The sequence below is a fragment of the Struthio camelus genome, chromosome 3 (assembly GCF_040807025.1).
Source record: "Struthio camelus isolate bStrCam1 chromosome 3, bStrCam1.hap1, whole genome shotgun sequence".
Taxonomy (NCBI): domain Eukaryota; kingdom Metazoa; phylum Chordata; class Aves; order Struthioniformes; family Struthionidae; genus Struthio; species Struthio camelus.
The window spans coordinates 109021975-109042002 of NC_090944.1; the positions used below are offsets into that span (position 1 = coordinate 109021975).

At 36.5% G+C, this 20028-nt stretch overlaps 1 protein-coding gene across 2 annotated transcripts in view; it reads right to left on the minus strand.

Annotated features, from left to right (window-relative positions):
* Positions 1–20028, minus strand: part of PRKCE (protein kinase C epsilon) — a 305131-nt gene that overhangs the window by 84690 nt on the left and 200413 nt on the right. For both annotated transcript variants that reach the window (XM_009676282.2, XM_068939624.1), the window contains one exon: positions 19345–19518. In XM_009676282.2, coding sequence (XP_009674577.1) covers positions 19345–19518 — 174 coding nt within the window. The remainder of the gene's footprint in view (positions 1–19344; positions 19519–20028) is intronic.

The following is a 20028-nucleotide window of genomic DNA, read 5'->3' on the forward strand; positions in this document are numbered from 1 at the left end:
ATTTTCAGATAATTCTGGTGGCCTGACCACCAGTACAAACATCTGGTAAGGAATTTTTGTTTTGTCACCATCTTGCCTGTATTCACAAACACGTACAACTGTACAACTACATTCCACTTCCAGGAAATTATTCAACAGCTAAATGTCCTTCCGATACATACCGGAATTTCTTATAACACCCTAACACACAGTAGAGCATTCCCATGAAGCCAGTCCTGCAGAAACTGCATTTTTATGCTCCCATCAAATGAGTTCTCTGATAATGGCATGCATTACTGTCCCTTTACAATATGTTTGCAATGTCAAGGTGAGAAACCTTGTAGCTCTGAACAGCCTGATAAAGCTGGCACTGCTTTGAGTTTGGGGGGGGGGGGGTTGGAGAGAGGGGGCTAGCCCAGATGAGAGGTCCCTTCTAATCCTAAATTATGCTATAATTCTATTACCTCTCACTTGATATTTTCAAAAAAATTTTAACAATATTAAAATATGACAGAGTTTTAAACAGTTGAGTCTGAAGAAATTTTCAGCTAAATACAAGCCACGTAGCCAAACAGCAGGAGCGCTTAGTAATGGGAGTTAGTGAACAATTCAAAAGATCAGTAGCTATTAGAAAAATGCCCTTAAAGGCCTTTACTCGACACAAAAAAACAAAGGATTTGTTAACTTAAGTAATTGATTCTCCTTTTTTATTGCCTTCGGCATTATAATTATTTTGACAGTTAATAACAAACCTGTAAATACTTTCCCCGGCAAAGGCAAGACTACGTACAATAATTTTTCTACTTGTTTAAAAAAAGAAAAAGAAAATTATCTTTAAAGAACTCCACAAAAGGAAATACAGACACACTTCACAATGTCAAAAGGCAGAAAGTTATTATGACTCTGCCTGGGTAACCCCTACAGGCATACATTTTTACAATATGCGTAATTCCCAAATGGTTTTTATTTCTATGTGAAAACAATGAAATGATAATTTTCTAAATGGCAGATATAAAATGGTGCAAGTAATTTTACTGCACACTAACCTCTAATCTGTTAGAACTTGATTTTATAAGAAGAAACAGAAAGTTTGCAAAAGGTTTGATTAGACAAATTCAAATTCACTTAACTGCAGTATCTGGATTATGAAGCCAACATTTCTCAGAGACAAATAATGAAACTATTCTTTGAGATTTAATGTTTCAAAATGTACTTCTTGTCAACACTGTATCTCTAGAAGTTTCTTTTTAGAAAATCTGAGCCTAATTATTGCATGCATGACTCTTCCCCTATGCCACTGTTGGACTGCATGATGTTTTTCCTGCCACATAGGCATGTCTATAAGAAGCCCAAACAAGTTCAGAAAGAGTTATATAACATTTTTTGCATTTTTGGGGACTATAATTAAAGCGATAAGATTATGGCAGAGATCCTAGAACAGATTAAGTGCAGAATTCAATGATGAATGAAAGTTTGGGTCATTAAAAGTGCAGACCTAGGGGTTTTTTTTGTTTTTTTTTTTTTTTAAACCACATGCGGCTAAACATCTAGGACAAAGTTAAGCACCTTTAATGGAGGTCAGTAAGACTATGGGTGCATAAGTTAAAAAAGCAAAAAAAATAAATTATGGTAGTATCAAGCATGACTCAAAACGTCTGTTGTATCTACACTAAAAGTAAGTAAGTGAAAGGACAGACCTCGTCTTAGATGTTAAAAAATTACATTAATTTTTACAGAAAAAAGTTTTTAGGAACACCTGACAGAAATAGTTAAGGTGTATGCCAGACCCATTCTATCTCTAAACCCAGGAAATCAATAGTTTTATAGATCTTGAAAGTTCTCTGAAGATAGAGTGTAATATTTAGGTTATCATACTGAAGTGCTAGAAACAGAAAACTTAAAGACTGGTGTGAAAACTGAATGAAAAGCAAAATCCAAAACTCTTTTTTAATCTGGCCTCCACTACAGACAGCACTGATATTGAGCAAAAAGAGCCCTTCCGTTGAAAGAAATATGTGAATGCTTTACCCATATAATACACTGCTCTGTATTTCTCTTCTCACAGATAGATAGCTTTTCTGCATTAGAAATGTGACTGTGTGCTGTAACAACGAAAAGTGGACCACGTGGACATTTGTTAGAGCCTTCCATCTCTTACTGAAAGGAGACCAGCAGGTTACATTTCCATGAACAATCTATCATCAGTCTTACAAGCCTTCAACATTAAGCATTCATCTTCTCAATGCCAATGAAGTCCAGCGTATTTTTTGCCCTGCACAGCATTTTTATGTGGGATTTGAATCATTTAACAGCACTGAGTCATATAGAAATGTAAAATATATCAACTTCTGTTATTAAATATTAGGGAATTTAAGTAGAACCATGTTTAAAATGATTTCAGCAGATCTAGCTTAGATCTGTAATGTGAAAGAGGTATTAATCACAAAGATATACAGGAAAAGTCAAACCAACTCAAGGAAGAAGCCAAGATTTTTTGGAGTGTGAGGACAAAATTAAAAAGGCAAATTTCTTTAACAGTTCCAAAAGTTTTAAAAGTACAGCAGACATATTGAAGAGAAGGTTATGAAAATAACTAACCTGTGCTCAAGAGAAACTGGACAAACACTGAACAAGCAGGACAGAAATATAACAAAAGCCTAGGTGCTTTGGGTGCATGGATATACACATACATTTCTGCAAACACTTTATACACACACTCTGGCCAGAAAAACCGTGATAGATTAACCTTTTTTTTGTTTCCTGAAACATACTGTTCCATATCCTCTCTTCTGATTTAGAACAGGAAGCAAAAACTCTTTCAAAACTACTGTTAAAACTGTGTGCAAATACTCAGTCACTTGGGTTTCAAGATATACAGTAAAACACCCCATGATACACAATCAAAATAGCAATAGAAAATTCACTTGTGCATGCCCTTCATTTCTTTTTTTCTATGGCTTTTCTATTTTATCCATTTCATCCCACAAACTCGTGTAACAGCTGGTAAGGCACAAAATAAGGGTAGTCAGCAGACTTAGACTTGTATCTATCTAACTGATTCAGGCCTTGTTCAAACACAGAAAGTCAAGATTGCAGACTTCAAACTAACAGCCATGTGCCTGGCAGTGATGCTAAGCAGAGCAGCGGTCCAGGAGCAGGCTGATCCTGCCTAAAGAGCTCTCAGTCCTGCGAGGAGATAGGGAAAGGCAATCACAGTGGATGTTTGAGAAAAGTCAGATAGAACTGCCTAAAGAAAGGAGAACATGCAATGACATACCGGTTCCTGCAAGATCAGCTTGTCAGTAGAGTGCCAGCACGAGTCTACTTCATTATTAAAATGCTCAGCTGTTCTCTAAAATTCACTGCTACCTTTGAGCTACTGGCCTTTTTTTTCCTGATCTTTGAAAGTCTACATTCAAATATTTTAAGTTTCATTTGGAGCACCATCCAAACACTGCATTGCATAGGAGACATGCCGTCTAATCCACACCATCAACAAAAATCACACTGTGGAGACGTGAAGTAATTACTTTCAAAGACAGACATGAAAAACTACGACACATCACTTTAAGATTATAAAGAATTTACATATGACAACTGCTGCTGAGGTTTCACTGCCTATAACACTGAATTAACAAACAGAACTAAAAAACAAAAACAAAATAGCAACTGCAAGGGCTGCTCATGCATTTGTAGTGCCAAAGCTGAATTTCTTGCAGCTGACAGAGTGACACATCTCACCTGCAAAACATACTTCTGGAATAGTTATGGCAAAAACCCTGAAGGCTAATGTTTCTGATCCTTCTTAAGTCAGTGGGAATATCACTATTACCTTCAAAAGGATCAAAATTGACCTACATATCTCGTTTTCCATTCTCATGAGCAATTTAATAGTAATCAGTCCAAGACAATAAAGTTCAGAATAACATATAAGCTAATTACAGCTACAAAACACCAATGTGAAAAATCTGCAGTGCAAATTTTATTTTACTCTTTAAACAAAAAAACCCACCATTGCTGTCTAAAGAGCCAGGGTTATATGCAATTTCATAAATGCAGTAACAGCTACTGAGGAATTGTTAACTGAGCAGGGCAGGAGCCTCATTCCCACCTGCTGCCTCTTTGGCACCAGTGAGTGTCTGGCGGTCAGAGCTGCTCATTGATTTTTTGTTATTAAAAACATTTTAATCCTTTTTGCAACTTTGGTTTTCAGCTGGATCAGCAAACTGATGCAACAAATCCATGAAAGGGCTTGCTATAACAGATGCAATAGGGAGACTGCGTACCTACAGCAAGAGGAAACAGAAGGTGAGATGCCTCTTTCAGCAGCAGCAATATGGTCTTAGATCAGTTTACACTTATCATGAAACCACACTATTAACTGGTCAGGGTTTGAATGGCCTGGAGAAAAACAGCTCTGTTTTGTTTTTGTACAAACAGATCCAAACAATATTTATTTTACATTTTTTTCTTCAACAGTTAATTTTACTTGATCAGTTTCATCGAATTAAATGTAGTCTCTAATAATAATAAAAAAAAATTCAAGTTGCACAATATCCTGAAAAAGTTTTAACTGACTTGTACCTGACCGTCAAAGATGGACTGAGAAGATTTTCTGTGTTCTTTCTATAAACAGTTTCATTAGATGACAGGCTGTAGCAGCAAAATGTTATACAACACTGCTAAAATCTGTAAGATATCATCACATAATATCCTGCTTTGATTATTAAGAGCTTGATTAGAAATAAAGCAACTTTTATGGGTTCTGGATCAAATCAAAATTCTAGTTCTAACTTAGGCAGCTTCCCTTAATTGTTCGCTGCAAACAGTGAGAACATATGAACATTAACTTTATTTTTTAAGATGCGGTTTTCAAGACAGAGCTTCCATTATCTTTTTTTTCGTACAGTTATCAAGGTTGACCACAAAGAACATATAAAGATTAAAAATATACAAGCTAACTCGAGTTTTTGATAAGTAATAAGTGAAAATGGAGAATGTTTATATGCTTAGCCCCATGGCTTACAAGTCAAAAACCCCTTACTACATGTATAACTCCAGCAAATTCCAATGTAGGTCCAACAGCCTTTTATATTAAGAAAATAAGCAGTAACAGCTAGCGGCTTGGTGAGATTACAAGCATCAGCTATGAAAATGTCAATGGTATTCATGAACAGTGGAGTGATGGAAACTTCGTGATAGTTTGGGAAGATGTGGAAAATTTCTTTCAGGAATTCTTTTTCACGACATACGCAAGGTTAAGGCAAGCTGCCTTTCCTTAAATGATGCATAAATAATGCATTCTCTTTGGATAATGCAAACAGGATTGCAACTAAAAATTTTAAAAGGCCACCCCTAATATATATTTTCTGAATTTCTAAAAACACTCAGGAGTAGCACCTGTGATTGCGGGCATATGCTGTCTGTCTCTGGTAGACAGCATATATATTTAAGTTTGAACTCTCAGAAAAAAAGAGGCATCCTTCTCTTCATCATCAATTATCTGATTTCACACTGTGTATCAGAGGGAAGTGTGACAGTATTTTTTTTTCCAATTTTTCATTATTTAGGTTTTAAACCAGTAAAGCTCTTCAGCCTATGGAAGAACATAACATATGAACAGCTTCTTGCTCACAATGATCAGTATCTTGCAAGCAACAATTGATGAGTTATATATTTTGAAACTAATGTCAAAATTTCACATAACTCATTTTAATATAAATGCAAAAAATAAAATACGCTGCATCTCCCTATATATTTCTTTTATCTTTGCTTAATAGCAGCTGTGCTGTCACATGAAATAAGGCAAGGAGAGGCCACAGTTTTTATCTTTCTTGGTTTATGAAGGATCAAAAACTACACTCAAGCCACGAGAAGATAGCATGGCAAGCTGATAAAGCAGAAAGATGCAATCCACGTCTCAGCTAACAAGAAATAGAGAGAAATCTCCTATTTTAGTGGAAAATGAACATCCTTGGGGTATATTTTCTAACTTTGTAAGATTACAAAATGTCAGACTCTTAGTTTATAATTGCCCCATTGGTTTCACAATGCATTTCTAGCACTATTCCAGGACTAAAACGCGTCCAAGGAACGTAGCACCTCTTAAATTTGGCCCAGTGCAATTTTTCATTCTAATAAAATGTCTATTAATCATTAAAAAATGTTCTCTGGAATTAGGAACAAAAAAGCAGTGGTAACAATTTGCATGAATTTAGTCTTTCATGATTCAGTAAGTATACTAGCAATGATTTGAAGATTCCCATTTTGTAGTTTGCAGTCAAGCAAACCTAGCATTTCAAAGCAAAGTTTAGTTGAACCGACACAGTTTCCCATGTCTTCAGTTCCACGGAAGAGAGAAGTTATTTTTGAAAATTTCCCATAAATTCATCTTGAGGCTTCGTGCAACTCCTTTGAAGTTTATAACCAAAGGTTTCTATGGGAAAACAACTTACATAATGGAAAAGTGAGCTTCAAGAAAAGACCACAGATTGCTACCTGTTCAATTAACAGACTTCTCCACTTACAGGAAAAATGGAAAAGGAAAAATAATTAAAAAATCTAGACTTTTCCATTAACAGATTGCCATGTTTTAAATCTTCTAAACATTAAATCCTCAAATAATGTTATTTGTAGTCTGTATATCTTTCTGTAAGCACCAGTACCTTGACATAGGCAGTATCGTCCTTTTTTGTAAGGAAAACTTGCGAGTAGGACAAAAAGACTTTATAAAGTTCTTCCTTGTATCATGATAAGAGCTAGGAGGTTTTTTCATAGTTTAGATTTCTTTACTCAAATATAATACAGTAAATTCGGTTTGCCAAGACACACTGTTCTCTCTCTGCAGTCTGGGAAATAACTTAATAATGTAATTTAACATTTGCTTCAAGAGTAATTTCAAAAAGAATCCATAAACTCCTATGTCCTTTAGCCTCTTCAAGCAGTAACTTCCACATTTTCTCAAAGAATGTAAACAACTTTAAAAACAACATACTACTAATGGATAAAACATTAGTTTTCTCTGGACAAGGCCAGTAAATAAACCTCCTTGCTGTCAACGCTATTTGCAGCCTGATGTTAACTGTGCAATCAGATAATGGTTAATGAATTTTAATGAAATCTGTATTGTGTATCAAGTCTTGAACTTGGTGATATTTTAGGTTCTAGGAAGCTGTCTGTGGCATCTTAAACCCAAATCATTGGTCTAAATCCACTTAAAAAGCAGACTGAAGCAATACTCAGATACGGGGTGACACATGTGGCTGAGCTTACATATTAGCCTAAAGGGATATCTGAACCACACCGAGTGTTTTATACAATAATACAACATTGAACTGCACTGTGGAAAGCAGTTAATCTCCTCGAGCATATCACCCAGCAACAATTCTTTCTTAACTTTTCCCACAGATCCATGGCAAGTTTCCAAAAGTTCAGAGGTTTGGTGAGCTTAAGACTCTTTAAATTCAGATTTCTGTCTAAAGCTCTGTCATTTCTGATGCAGAAATCTCACTGGATATGATCTTCCTGTTTCTCATTATGCTAGAAAAGCCCTGCAAGCTTCCTTTTCTATGTTGCCACAATACAGCAGTTGCCATTAACTCTTGAACGCTGCAAGCACAGAGGGGATGTTTATATACACAATGCATAAAGTGAACATGTGGCACAAGCCTGAATTAATGAGAATACAGCAACATGACCACCAAGTTTCTCGCATCTGAATGTAACTGGAGAGTGTTTCCTGGAACTAAATACATCATAGGACTGTACTGAAGCTTCAACCCCTGAAAAAAGACCCTTCCTCTACCCCAATTTTGATTTAATTTTTACAATTTTGATTCTCTAAAAAATAAAACATGTGAGTTTTCTTGAACTTCCAGATAAGCTAGATTACTTCTCTTTCAGGACTTGCTCTCCTACTCTAGTAGCATGGGCCTACAAATGAATTAATGGATTTTACTCATCAGTATACCCAATAAAGCTATTCTCATTTCTGAAACAGTTTTGTCTATATCCTACCTTTTATTTAATAAATACCCCAATATAAGCACTAAATAGTGGCTGAAGCAAATTTAAAATATCCTTTACTTGATTTATACATTAGAAATTCAACAAAAGAACACTGCAGACTGGAAATGTGAAAGACGATGGCATCACTCTTTGGCATGCTTCTTAATAAAGACTAATGAATTATGCATGATGCCCTTTTGGCTCTAGTATGACATGGGCAGCTGTGGTTCACAACTTACATTCCTGATGGGAAGCACAGAACACTGTAACACTTACCTCTTCCTTTTGGTACCTAAGCTCTCAGTGATGGAAACCCCAACTTGAGATATGTAGTGTTTTTGGAACCTAATGTATCCATGACAATCCGTTATGGAATAGCATACCAAACCATCTGTTAGGAATCCTGGTTTTCTCTGTCTGAGAAACTTAAATGTGTTTAGATGCTATTTCCAGCTGATTAGATACTTTACCTCATTATTGGTGGAGAAGGTGGAAAAACTGGCAGCTACAAGAGCTTTAGAAATACTATTACAAAGTACATCACATAAAAATTTATACTGTACGGTGCTGGTTGCTTGCAGATGGGGTATTAAGCGGATTTCTCCACTATAAGGTGGAGAACACAACACAGTACTCCCCAAACATTTACATTTCTATATAGTTCTCACTTTAACAGTTCCCACATACAATATTGTGCTCAAAGACAACAACACCTCATTACACGCAAGAACATCATCTCTGGTTCAGGAAATGCCCAAGTCATAGATCTCCTGATACTGGGAGAGTATTCTGGAAGAATCTCATGATCGGCTTACCCTATACCTACATTCTTCCTAGGCATCTGCTCTGGCACTGTTAGAGACAGGATTCTGGGCGAAATGAGCCTTTGGCTGTTCTTATGTTAATAGGTCTTATTCAGTCCTTCACGTGATCACACCCTCCTTTTGCCTTTTCTTTGGCCCTCTGTACAAATTAGCTTTCCAAAAGAGGATGAAAGTCTAGCAAGAGGTTAAAAATACGTATGTTTCAAGAGAAAAATTACACAAGTATATAGAATTAATGACAAATGATAAATGCAGGCAAAACCCCTATTTCATATATAACATTCGCAGTTTGATACATTTTCATTATCCTTCCTGAAAACACAGGTCTTTGTACATATCCATTAATCTGTGTAAGTACCACACACTGATTTTTTTGTTCTATATGATAAACATGAGCTACCTGAGCCAGGCTTTTTCAATAGCTATTGAAAGTGATTATTCATACACCTCTCTTCATCATCTGGATTTCTGTAGTTCTATAAATGCAACAGTGACCTTTATAAGCATTAATTATATCTACTTTATTTTCCATACTTTCCTGTTTCCAGAACATGATTAATTTTTGGCAAAGCATATGCTTCTCACAGCTGAAAACCATGGCAATTTACAAGCATAAATTAGTCAGACAACAGGAAAAACTGGCCAAAATTCTGCCATCATTTTAGCTATCCAAATCCTCTGAAGGAAGTAAAGCAGCACAGAAGAGAATAGCCCTCCTTTATCTTCATGGCATAGTCTTCTCTACAATTTAGGGCACAATTTTAAGAGGCTCAACCTTTTCTGATTATTTTATTCTCTTTTTTCAAAAGCACACTACTAAAAAGCACCACAGATTTTTCAATAAACCATTTATCTATTAGAGGTTTTGAATTTAATTATCGTGTGTGACTCTGAAAAGATTTCTAGAAAAACTTATTTACAGAAGCTTGTGAAACAGACTTTATCTTTCCATCTGTTGAAAGGAAAGTTAAGTACCTGCAAGCACAGTTTCTCTTACTGCGTACATGCCAAGATATACATAGTCTAAAAGGAAGAGTTACAACTGGGTTTATTTTGGATCTACTAAGGATAAAAATGGGGCAGCCTCTCTAGGCTACAACTTAGAAATTAGCCTACAGAATATGCAGACTTACTACCAGCTGATATTATTCTGTATAGAGTTAAAGTATTAAGTTTGCCAGTTAGTCTTCAGAGTGCCTTCCATGAACGTTCACTTCCCTTATTATACATTACCTCTAAAAGAAGGAAAGATTTTTTCCAGTACAGCTTCTGCTATACTGGAATTTATTGAATTATTTTCAACAAGTGATGTCATTGGATTACTGCTTTTTTTTTTTTTTAATAGCCATACCATCCCTTCAAAACCTCATTAATCCTTAGAGGAGCTAGTGGTCTAATTGTTACAAAGTTAACCTTGCACACAGAAAAGAGAGTCACTGTGCATGGGAAAAAGACTTGCAGTTATTAAATAAAGGGTATGATACAGGAAAAGATGGATTAGGACAAATGATGCAGGAAAAGTAAAATATTTATGCTACACTGTGTAGGAGGAGAAACATTGTGAGCAAATTAAGTGGAGGAATTCCCTTTGGGAAATAAATTCAAACCCTGTTTTATATTGGTTTTATAACATAATAGACATACTAATGGAATATATTCTGAGATCACAATAAAATAACATTCATCCTTCAGTAATAATCATAACGTATTTATTACGACAAGGAACATTAAGTAAAACTAGCAACCCTTTCCCCCTTTTCATTCCCAAAAGTGACTGTACACATTTGTAGATGTGGAAAGCAGAGAATACAAGAAGGGGTGATTCACAGCATTTCATAGCCACTTGATGAGGGCTGCAACAGCAGTGTCCAAAATCTTTAACTTTCACTGTCACAATCTCACAATAACTAATACTCTTCGCATTCCTATGAACCACTCTATTGACAAGCTCAGCCAGCATTTGGAAGGAGTCTGTGCAGAAGCACTGCATTATAAATCAGGTTTCCTCAGTGCTGAACACTTAAGTTTTAATAAGTGAGCATACAGTTTGCTAGGAGAAGAAGACAGAAAGCATTAGTGATGAGATACAATTTATCCGCACATGTTTTACGGACCTACGTTTACTCTTTCTTACTAGTAGTGGAAGACATATGTACTGCGTACACAGGATTTCAGCCCTACTCTAGAGGCAGCGTGGAATCGCAGGCGCATGAGTGACGCACCACTCCTCCAGAGAGTCATCGCTCTTAACTGCTAAGCTGGCATTCAGATCAAATTCCTGGTCATCTTTTTGAGGAGATAAACACTGAATACTTCCTAGCTTATACAATGGCCTTGGGCCCACCTTGTGTGGGACCAGAGAAGCTCTTTACATCATTCTGTCTCTGCACACAGAAGCACGACAATGTAGGCTGGGCACCATAACTCACACCACCCCACCGCCATTAGGCAACGGCAAACCCTGCTGCCATCAAAAAAAAGTGTGCGCTTGTGTGTGTGTTTCTGCTAAAAGCACTCACACAGCTTCAAAACTGACACAAAATGGTATAAACCGGATTCCTGAAAATGTTCTCGCGCACCCCTTAACAGTATAAAAATAAGCTCCTGATGGTGCAGCTTTGAGAAGCAGAGAGAAAGTCTGATTCACATAATACGCTACCCAAGTTTGGTCCGTCACACGCAAGGTGCGTAGTGCAGAAGACGCATTATGCCAAAACTAAAATTTTTCACTCTGGCCCATAACAATATATTAAAATGTGAGATAAAACAAATTAAAATTATTACTTTGAGCACACTCTAAAAAAAGCAATGAGGATTTGAATGAAGATGCAAAAAACAAGCGTTCTGTAAATTCTATTTCTTTCCCATGGTGAAATTCTCCAGTGTACAATTATCATTTACTGAGCTTACTGTTGTTACTGAAAAAAAAAAAAAGAAGTATTAAAGTGCTGAAATGAATCCCAAAGAGAATCACTTCCTGCATTTAGAAAAGAAGCTGCAGAAGAATCAAATTTTATGTACAGCTTCCTTTTTCCTGAGCCTTCCTCTGGGGTGAGTTAGTTGTTTACTTGTAAGAGCAACACCTAACAAACATAGCATAAAATGTTCTCCCACAATCACTTGGGAGTGAAACTGCCTTTTAAACGACCAGCTAGCATAAACAGGGAATCCTGACAGCTACCATGTGATCGTTATGTCTGCATTTATTTGGCAGATAGGTTTTGTCATAACAAATTCATTTTTATATTGAACCCAACAGAGGTAAATTGTGAAGAGCCCTACACGGCCATGAAATACAACAACAAAAAGCACGCAGGGTCCCTAGGACTTTGCTCTGTCTGAACGCCAGGACAAAGGACCAGCGGGTTCATATAGGTCACGTACGCAGGTCTTCACTGTCCAAACAGAGATCCTGCACTGGGTCTGAGGATGGTGTCTGGCTCTGCGCGTGGAGGAAGGACAGAAACGGAGACAGGTCACAGCACATGGCTGTGGCAAGAGACTCCCGACAGCGCTTCCCGCAGCTCCGGTTCTCTCCCCTCCCTGTTTAACTGTCCGCACCAGATCCAGGCGGCGAACAGCTAACAGATCAGCTTGCTGTGGCCACGGGGCCAGGCAGGTAATGGCAGAGCCCTGCCTGAGCGTGGCAGTGCAGTCCTGTCCCTGGGGGAGTGGGATGCGGTATTCTCCCCCCCCACACACCTTAGCCAGCTAGACCTGCTATAACTGATTGAGCACATTTCTCGCAAGGGTGCTGCTACAAGATGGATTACCCATACTCTTCCCACTCCTCTCTCCCAAGATGGAGCTAAATTACAAGCCACAATCTAGCCTTAACCTGAAGCATTTCGTTCAGAGCAGCATTGTTCCATTATCCCCCCTGGATGAAGATAAGTTAAATTAAGAATATCAGATGAAGAATCAACAAGCATAATGTTAAAGCAGCCATAACACAAAGTTTACAAGGAGGTTTTGCAGACCCAGTAAGTGACATGTCTACTCAAGTTCTGTTCAGAGTCTGCTTCTCCCTTTGCCCTGTTTGGATGACAATATCCCTGACTCCTCTGATCTCTGCTAAAGCATGGTGTACAAGACGGACGGACTTGCCAGGAAACTTGCTGCCAAAGCATCTGGTAGATACTCTGAAAATTCCTCCCCTCAGACATGCCTCAACTGGAGAAACAAATTTTTCTCAAGATGAAAAGTGTGCAATATGTAGTTCCAGCTAATCTGTCCAAGAGATATGAAAACAGTACCTAAAAGGCCTGCACCTTAGCTCCACCTGTTAGCTGAAAAACCTCTTGCCTGCACATGATCCCATCAGGAACCAAATCTACTAGAAAATCAGGAAGCTGAATTTGGAGTTTGGCTACCTCTAAGATGTATCTAACCCAGTTAACTGCTGGGATAGTTAACTCTAAAACCCTAATATGCAGGCATGAGGACCAGTGCGCATAAAATCAATGCAAATTCCACCTTGCCCTCATCTATTTCACTAGGGCAGCTACCCAGAATCCTGGCCACAGATGCTGAATCAGGGCTATTCCTGGGGTTGTCGAGGCCCCAGCCGGTTACAGCGAAGCAATCTGCAGAGCTGCAGCTGCAGCACTCACTTTCATACATGCAAACTAGGAACAAGCCCTAGCTTTGAGAGGGTGTGAAAGAGTGCTGTTCAGTTTGGGTGCTACAACACAAAATAAAAGTCCTTCCTGTCTGAAAGAGAAGCATTTAGACTCTTCTGATTGATGCCTTCTCTGTGCTGGAGGAGTAATTTCTCCTATGGGCCCTTGATGAGTCTGACTGCACTGATAGCCTGACTTGAAGTTTAACACTAAAAGGACTAATGTGAACAATGAACCTTTAGTGAGCTAACCAGGCTTTAATAATCCTTCAAGGACAGCTAGCAATAACTGAGCAGCATAATAGCAAATTTCCCAGAATCGGGTCATCATGCTGGAAACAGGGTCATGTGTGTGAGAGACACAGTGTTTACAGTATTTAATCATCAGCTTCACCATTCCAACTGTTTTTGACCACAATGCCTACTTTTAGACAATACACCGATAGCAACCAATGTGTTCATACTGTGTAGCAGTCAGTAGGATATCTAAATTTAAGGTACGCAGTCCCAAAATTCTTGAGAAACCTTATTCTGCCAAATTTTAGTACATTTCCATGGCTTCTCAACGGTGCAATACACGAGCCATCACCAGATATCATTCTCCCCAGCTGCTAGTGCTTGATGAGTTATTCTGAAGAATGAGTGACTATCAATTCTTTTTAATTTCTTATGATGTGAATTGCCTGTTGGAACCAGTTAGGAATAAAATAACTATTATATAAATTATGTTCATTTGCACATATAATAATATATTTAAATACAATATCAAAATGAAGGTTAAATATAATTTATATAAATGTATATAAAAAGGTACCATAATATGTATAAACTGTATGACTGACGTTGCTATGTGCCGTGTGCTTCCCTACCATTTTATTCTGCCTTTTTACCACAGTTAACACTTACCAGTATGAAATCTTAATAAATTTGTGTTGAAATTGTATTAAAATATTTTAGCACTAAAGTAGCTAAAAATACAAGGGCTAATTCAGCCTTTTGATTCACGCCTGTACAAATCCACTGAAGCAGAGATAATAATGAACAGAATTAGGCCCTAAAAAGTTCGAATTTGACACTAATCAGTAATAAAAGGCAATGCAAACTTGTGCTAACCTGATTACACCCCTATAGCAATATCTGCATAATGACTTTAGCTGCTTAGCAACGAAAACACAAGAATACCAGATAAAATGGATTATAAGCTCTGATTAGTCCCAGATGAACGTAACACTGGCCAGTGAGTTACATTAATTTGCACTGTGTATCATAAACGACACTACTCCGAGCTATTATTACACAGGACATTTACCTTTCTCTCTCTCTCTCTCTCTCTTCTTTTTTTTTAAACAAGTACACATAAGAGAAATAAAACTTGCTTTTACATTACCAAAGAGAGTTTTGGTCACATACTACGATACTTCTTCTTAAATAAAGTAAAAGTCCTGACTAAAGAAAGGTGTGATGTCCTTCCTCTTGACTGATTACTCTCGGTTTTTATAAAGGGAGGTCTGAGGCAGAAAGAGGTTCAGTAATATGCCTAAATCACAAAAGAACATCATGACAGCTGGAAGCTGATAGAACATCTCCTAAATCATGGTTTCATAAACAACAGCCTTCCAACAATACTCAAAGTGTGCTAGATACAGTACAAAGTCACAGACAGGAATAGTATCTGAGCCGCAGCGCGCACAATCTAGAATAAACCGGTAGTAAATCCACTAGGTACAATGTAGTAGCTAAGTGATCCATATGGTGGAAATAATATCAATACAGCCAATTCCTACGTGTCCTTCAGTTCTGCCACCATCCTGCGGCTAATCTCTACCTTATAGCACTGGAACATGGGGAAAAAATGAATAGCCGTGCAGGTCAGCTCAGAAACCATGCGCCATGAATAGATATATTGCTTTTAACAGGCAGTCATTGTGGCGGAAAAAAACCCTGTTCTCACGGGTGCGAAAACCATCTCTAGTAACCTGTCCGATTTTTTCTAACATTTACTCAAATCATTGTTTTCTCTAATGGAAATAAAAATGCTAAGGGTCCTTTATAAGTTATGGGTGTCTTCAACAAGGATACTGCTCTGTACTTGGTCATGTATGTGTACAAAGCAATTTTGTTGAAGGTAGTCATCTGAAAAGTGCAGTAGAGCACTATTCTCAAAATTTAAGGAATTTCATTAAGTTAGACAAAAAAAAATGTTAAAGCAGTAGGTCTCTATTCTTCTAAATTTACAATGAATTACCCTAATAAACCATTATATACTTTATATATACTTATATATAATCTCATATACTTTTAGAAAAATCCTTCCTAAAGAATTTATTAGGATAATTAATTATAAATGGTAAGGTGTATATACATATATATACACACATAGGGTAGAGGTCTATAAAATTATAAGTACTGTGAAGAAGGTTGATAGTGGAGTAGGAGGCCTAAAGTGAAGCCAAGCGTACCTACCTTTGGTATAATCTGAACTTCACATTAAAAAAGAAGGCTAAGTTTCACAGTTCTGCAACTTTACATTTTCCCTGTTCAATATATACCCATCTTACTGAGCTAATTGAACAAAAGATGGAAACTGAACTTTTAAATAAAATTTTAAGACTTTGTTAGGCTTCCAGCTGAAGGCTCCATTTCTGAAAAGCACAGGTAATACTCTGGAAGATTTTTAAATGTGTACAGTTTTGAGATTAACTGAGTGAAAGTATGTGCTTTCAGTTAAACAGAAATATTTTGCTGAATTGAGGCCACAGTAAGATTAGAGCACTAATCCTGAATTCAGTGGAATTATTCTTGTATTTAAAATAGCGATGTGCATAAACTGGTTTTGCTCCCACTATCTGCAATTTGCAGAATTTTCACCTGCGCTATCAAGAAGCTGCATGAGATTGCTAAAAGTAAATTCAGAGATGTAGGCTAAGACACATTAGGCTATAAAGGCATGCTGTTGTTAGTCATTATTTGGCATGATTTCTGAATTCCAAGATAATCATAAATAGGATCCCTCACTTGTCCTGATGATAATAATAAAATAATTTTGAAAATGATAACTAGTGAAATGTCTGCTTTATGAAAATAAAATAATACTGAACCATACTTACTACACAAAGCATATGAGGCAGCTTTTCTGCAGTGTCTTCACTTTATTACTCAAGGAAAACACTGTAATATATAAAGTCAAACTCATACATTTATATCTTCATGCAAGAGGAACAAAGCAAGTAACCTCGTTACATACAGAAAGTCAACCTTTGAGTGCCTTGGCAACGAATGCAGTGCCAATCTTTCCATCAAGTCAGGGTGCATACGACAAACAATCTCTACTTGAAATGTAAAATTTAATTCCAGTATGATCACTTCAAGGACTAGTTCTGCAAAATGCAGCCAGCCATGGCACTGCATACAATTGCAGTGTAAGTAACCAGATACTATTGTCAAACACATTTTAAAGTCTATGGTACAATAGCCTTTGTCTCAGTAAAGCTATTTTTACTATGGACCATGTTTGTTCAAGCAAGTTTTTCTACCTGGTTTTCCACTGAACCTGAGCAAATAGTTCAGTGACTAATTTACCTGGTAGACTTTCCTTTGTTGACATTCACAAATAATTTAGAGCTTTAACAGATTTGTTTTTAAATATGTTTTGGAGGGTTTTTTCTTTATAAAGAGTTCTTTGTAAGCTGTTCATAGGCCATGCTCAAAAAACTCTCCAATTTTTCAACTGTGTTCTTTTAATTTGATTAGACATCATAAGGTGCAGTTTTGCTTGCTTGATAAGGGTCTACTAAGGGTCTATTTTGGACTATTTGTAACTCTAATTATTAACATAAATTACCTATCAATTCATCTGAATTCAAGCAAAACCACAAACTATACTGCAAGGGAGAAGAAGCTCAGTTTCTCTGGTCAAGAGATGGCCTCTCTGGGAAGAGGGAAGGTGGTGTGAGACTTCTGAATGTCCTATTATGAAAAATGGCTTTGGAAAGTAAGGAGAATAAGACAAAAAGCACAACATAAAAGAGGGGAGAACAGATGAGAAATAAAAGGGAAAGAAAACTCCAGAAAACCAGAAAAGTAGCAGGAGAACCTTCTGGCATAATTCACTTCATGTAAAAGTAATCTTTACTGATGTTCTGCTACATGATTCATGTCAGGCTGGTGATATGTTTATTTGCATTTCAGGGAGTGTGGCCTGCTTTAGTCCTGGAGATCCCTCTCCGGTCACAAAGTTTATGCTTCACTCCAAGTACCATCTTTCTGCCACTTTCTTTGTTTTAAATAATATGTGCATCTACAATAGTATCTTTTAAATAATATTTTAAAACATTTAAATTATATGTTCACATGTATTTTAAAGTTAAATGAAAGTAAATGAGTGAAATATACTCCACAGACATAAGCTGGAGATGTAAGATTATTATATACCTTCATGGGCTATTTTTTGTGTTAAGTTCAAAGCATATATAAAAAGCTAATGTGTTTGCTCTTTTGAAAACTGTAAAATCACATTAAACATTTGCATTTGAATATCTGAACCCACTATAATCTTAATTCTATTAATCATTTTCCTAAGGCTCATTTTCTGTCAGCTCTGCTTAAAGATCTTTTAGTTGCAGTTTTTTTGTAATCCTATACCTTTAATTATTGCAATTGCTCGTTTGTGCCATATACGTTTTTGATTATACTGTATAACTAGTTAGCAACATATAGATATTTACATACACGTGCGTGTATGCACACAATACATACACTATTAATAACTCTTAATTTGGTGCAATAGGCCAAATTCATTATTCATTTAATCTGCCAAACTTCCACTTCAGACAAATGTCATCTCGAACTGAAAAAAATAAACCCAAGAGTTTGAATCTATACAAGGACTGGTAAGTGAAGGAAATGAACTTATTTTCAATTATTTTCTTTATATTGTACATATATACTATTTATTTATACAAGAAGTCTAAACTTCTTCCGTACAAAAAGCCGAAACCGTAGTGCTTCGAAATAGTTAACATTTTATCAGGCACTTCAAAGATAAAGTAAATTCTGCTTCAGTAAATTCAATAAAACAGAATTGCAAGACAGATGCATATTGTGCATTTTTTGTTCATAAAGCTTTTTGGACAATCAGGTGACTTATAAATACTAGATAAAATACTGTCAACTCTGCTCAAAGACAAGAGAGAAGAAATAAGGGACTGAAAAAGAAAAACAGAAATAGTTTGTGAACACAACTAGTCTCAAGCACTTAGACTGATTAGATTCAGAAATCTCAGATAGTCAGCTGTCCAAACCATCCAAATATTTGCTTACATTTAAGTAGCAAATCCAAAATGTATGCTACAAAGAGGAATTCTGTATAAAAGATACCCAACAGGAAACACTGTGGGAATAGGATCTTATTTTCAGTTCTTTCTGCCTGCTGTTCAAGCACATGTGGAGCATTATCATTATAGGAACTTATTTGAAAAGTAACATACCCGTTTCTTTTCTTTTTTGAATATTTTATACACTACATAGAGCAAAAAAATTGACAAGGTGAGTGTTCTGCCATAATCCTGTTTTTGTCCGAATTAACAAGAACAGCATTTCTGGGATCATTTTAGAATCTTTACTCTAAATAATAGGTGTTAACATTTGTGCCTAGTTCTCCAAATGATGCACCCTATTAATGTACACCGGAAACCCAGAAAACGGCACGTCAGTAACTTTTTCCTTTTCCTTTTCCTTTTTTTGTGTGTGTTTTTTTAACTCATTTACTGCCATCTCCTGGCACTTACAAGGTAATAGTATTTACGCTATTTAACAACAGCCAGCACTCCTATTCAGTCCTACTGAAATGCTGAAACATCAAAACCATCCAGAAATGTTTTGGATGCAGGTTGGGAAAAGGTTCATGTAGCTTACCTTCGTCTGGAAGCAGCAGTAAAGTTGCGTTAGGTATGGATGTTTCCGTGCTAATGCCAGAATTCTCTTTTCTGTCATTGTACAGTCTACGTCATCATCTTGAAGAATAACATCTTTCTTCAAGACTTTCACTGCGTACACTTCATCTTTACCTTTTAGCTCAGCTAACATGACCTAAAACAAACAGAAATTCTGTTTATATATGCACAACATATCACAAATGCAGTGTTCCATCCATATGTGTTTTAATACATTGGAAATATAAAGAGATTTAAAAATAACAGTGGAATGATAACTACGTACATGCCTGGATGAAACTGCATGTTCTACATAATTAAGTAATGTAATTTTAGAAAAGAATACCTCTGGTAGTCTTTAGATTTGAGAAAAGCTGTATCTATTTTGTCTGTTAGTTAAGAATGCAGAGGATAAACTTTTCTTTATCCCTTTATGTAAATAACTTAATGAATAACTATTAATGAGATGACAACAAATAATAAAGTAAGTTGGCATAAACATTAATTTATTTTCCACTTTTACTTCCCATTTTTGGTAGGGAGACTTTGTGCGTCACGAACGTCATGATATACAATCACACATATTTCTGGCAGTTTTAAAGTTGTTGATTTTAACTGCTATCATTATTTAAGGTTTAAGTCCTATACTCTGTTCCATCCTGATCAA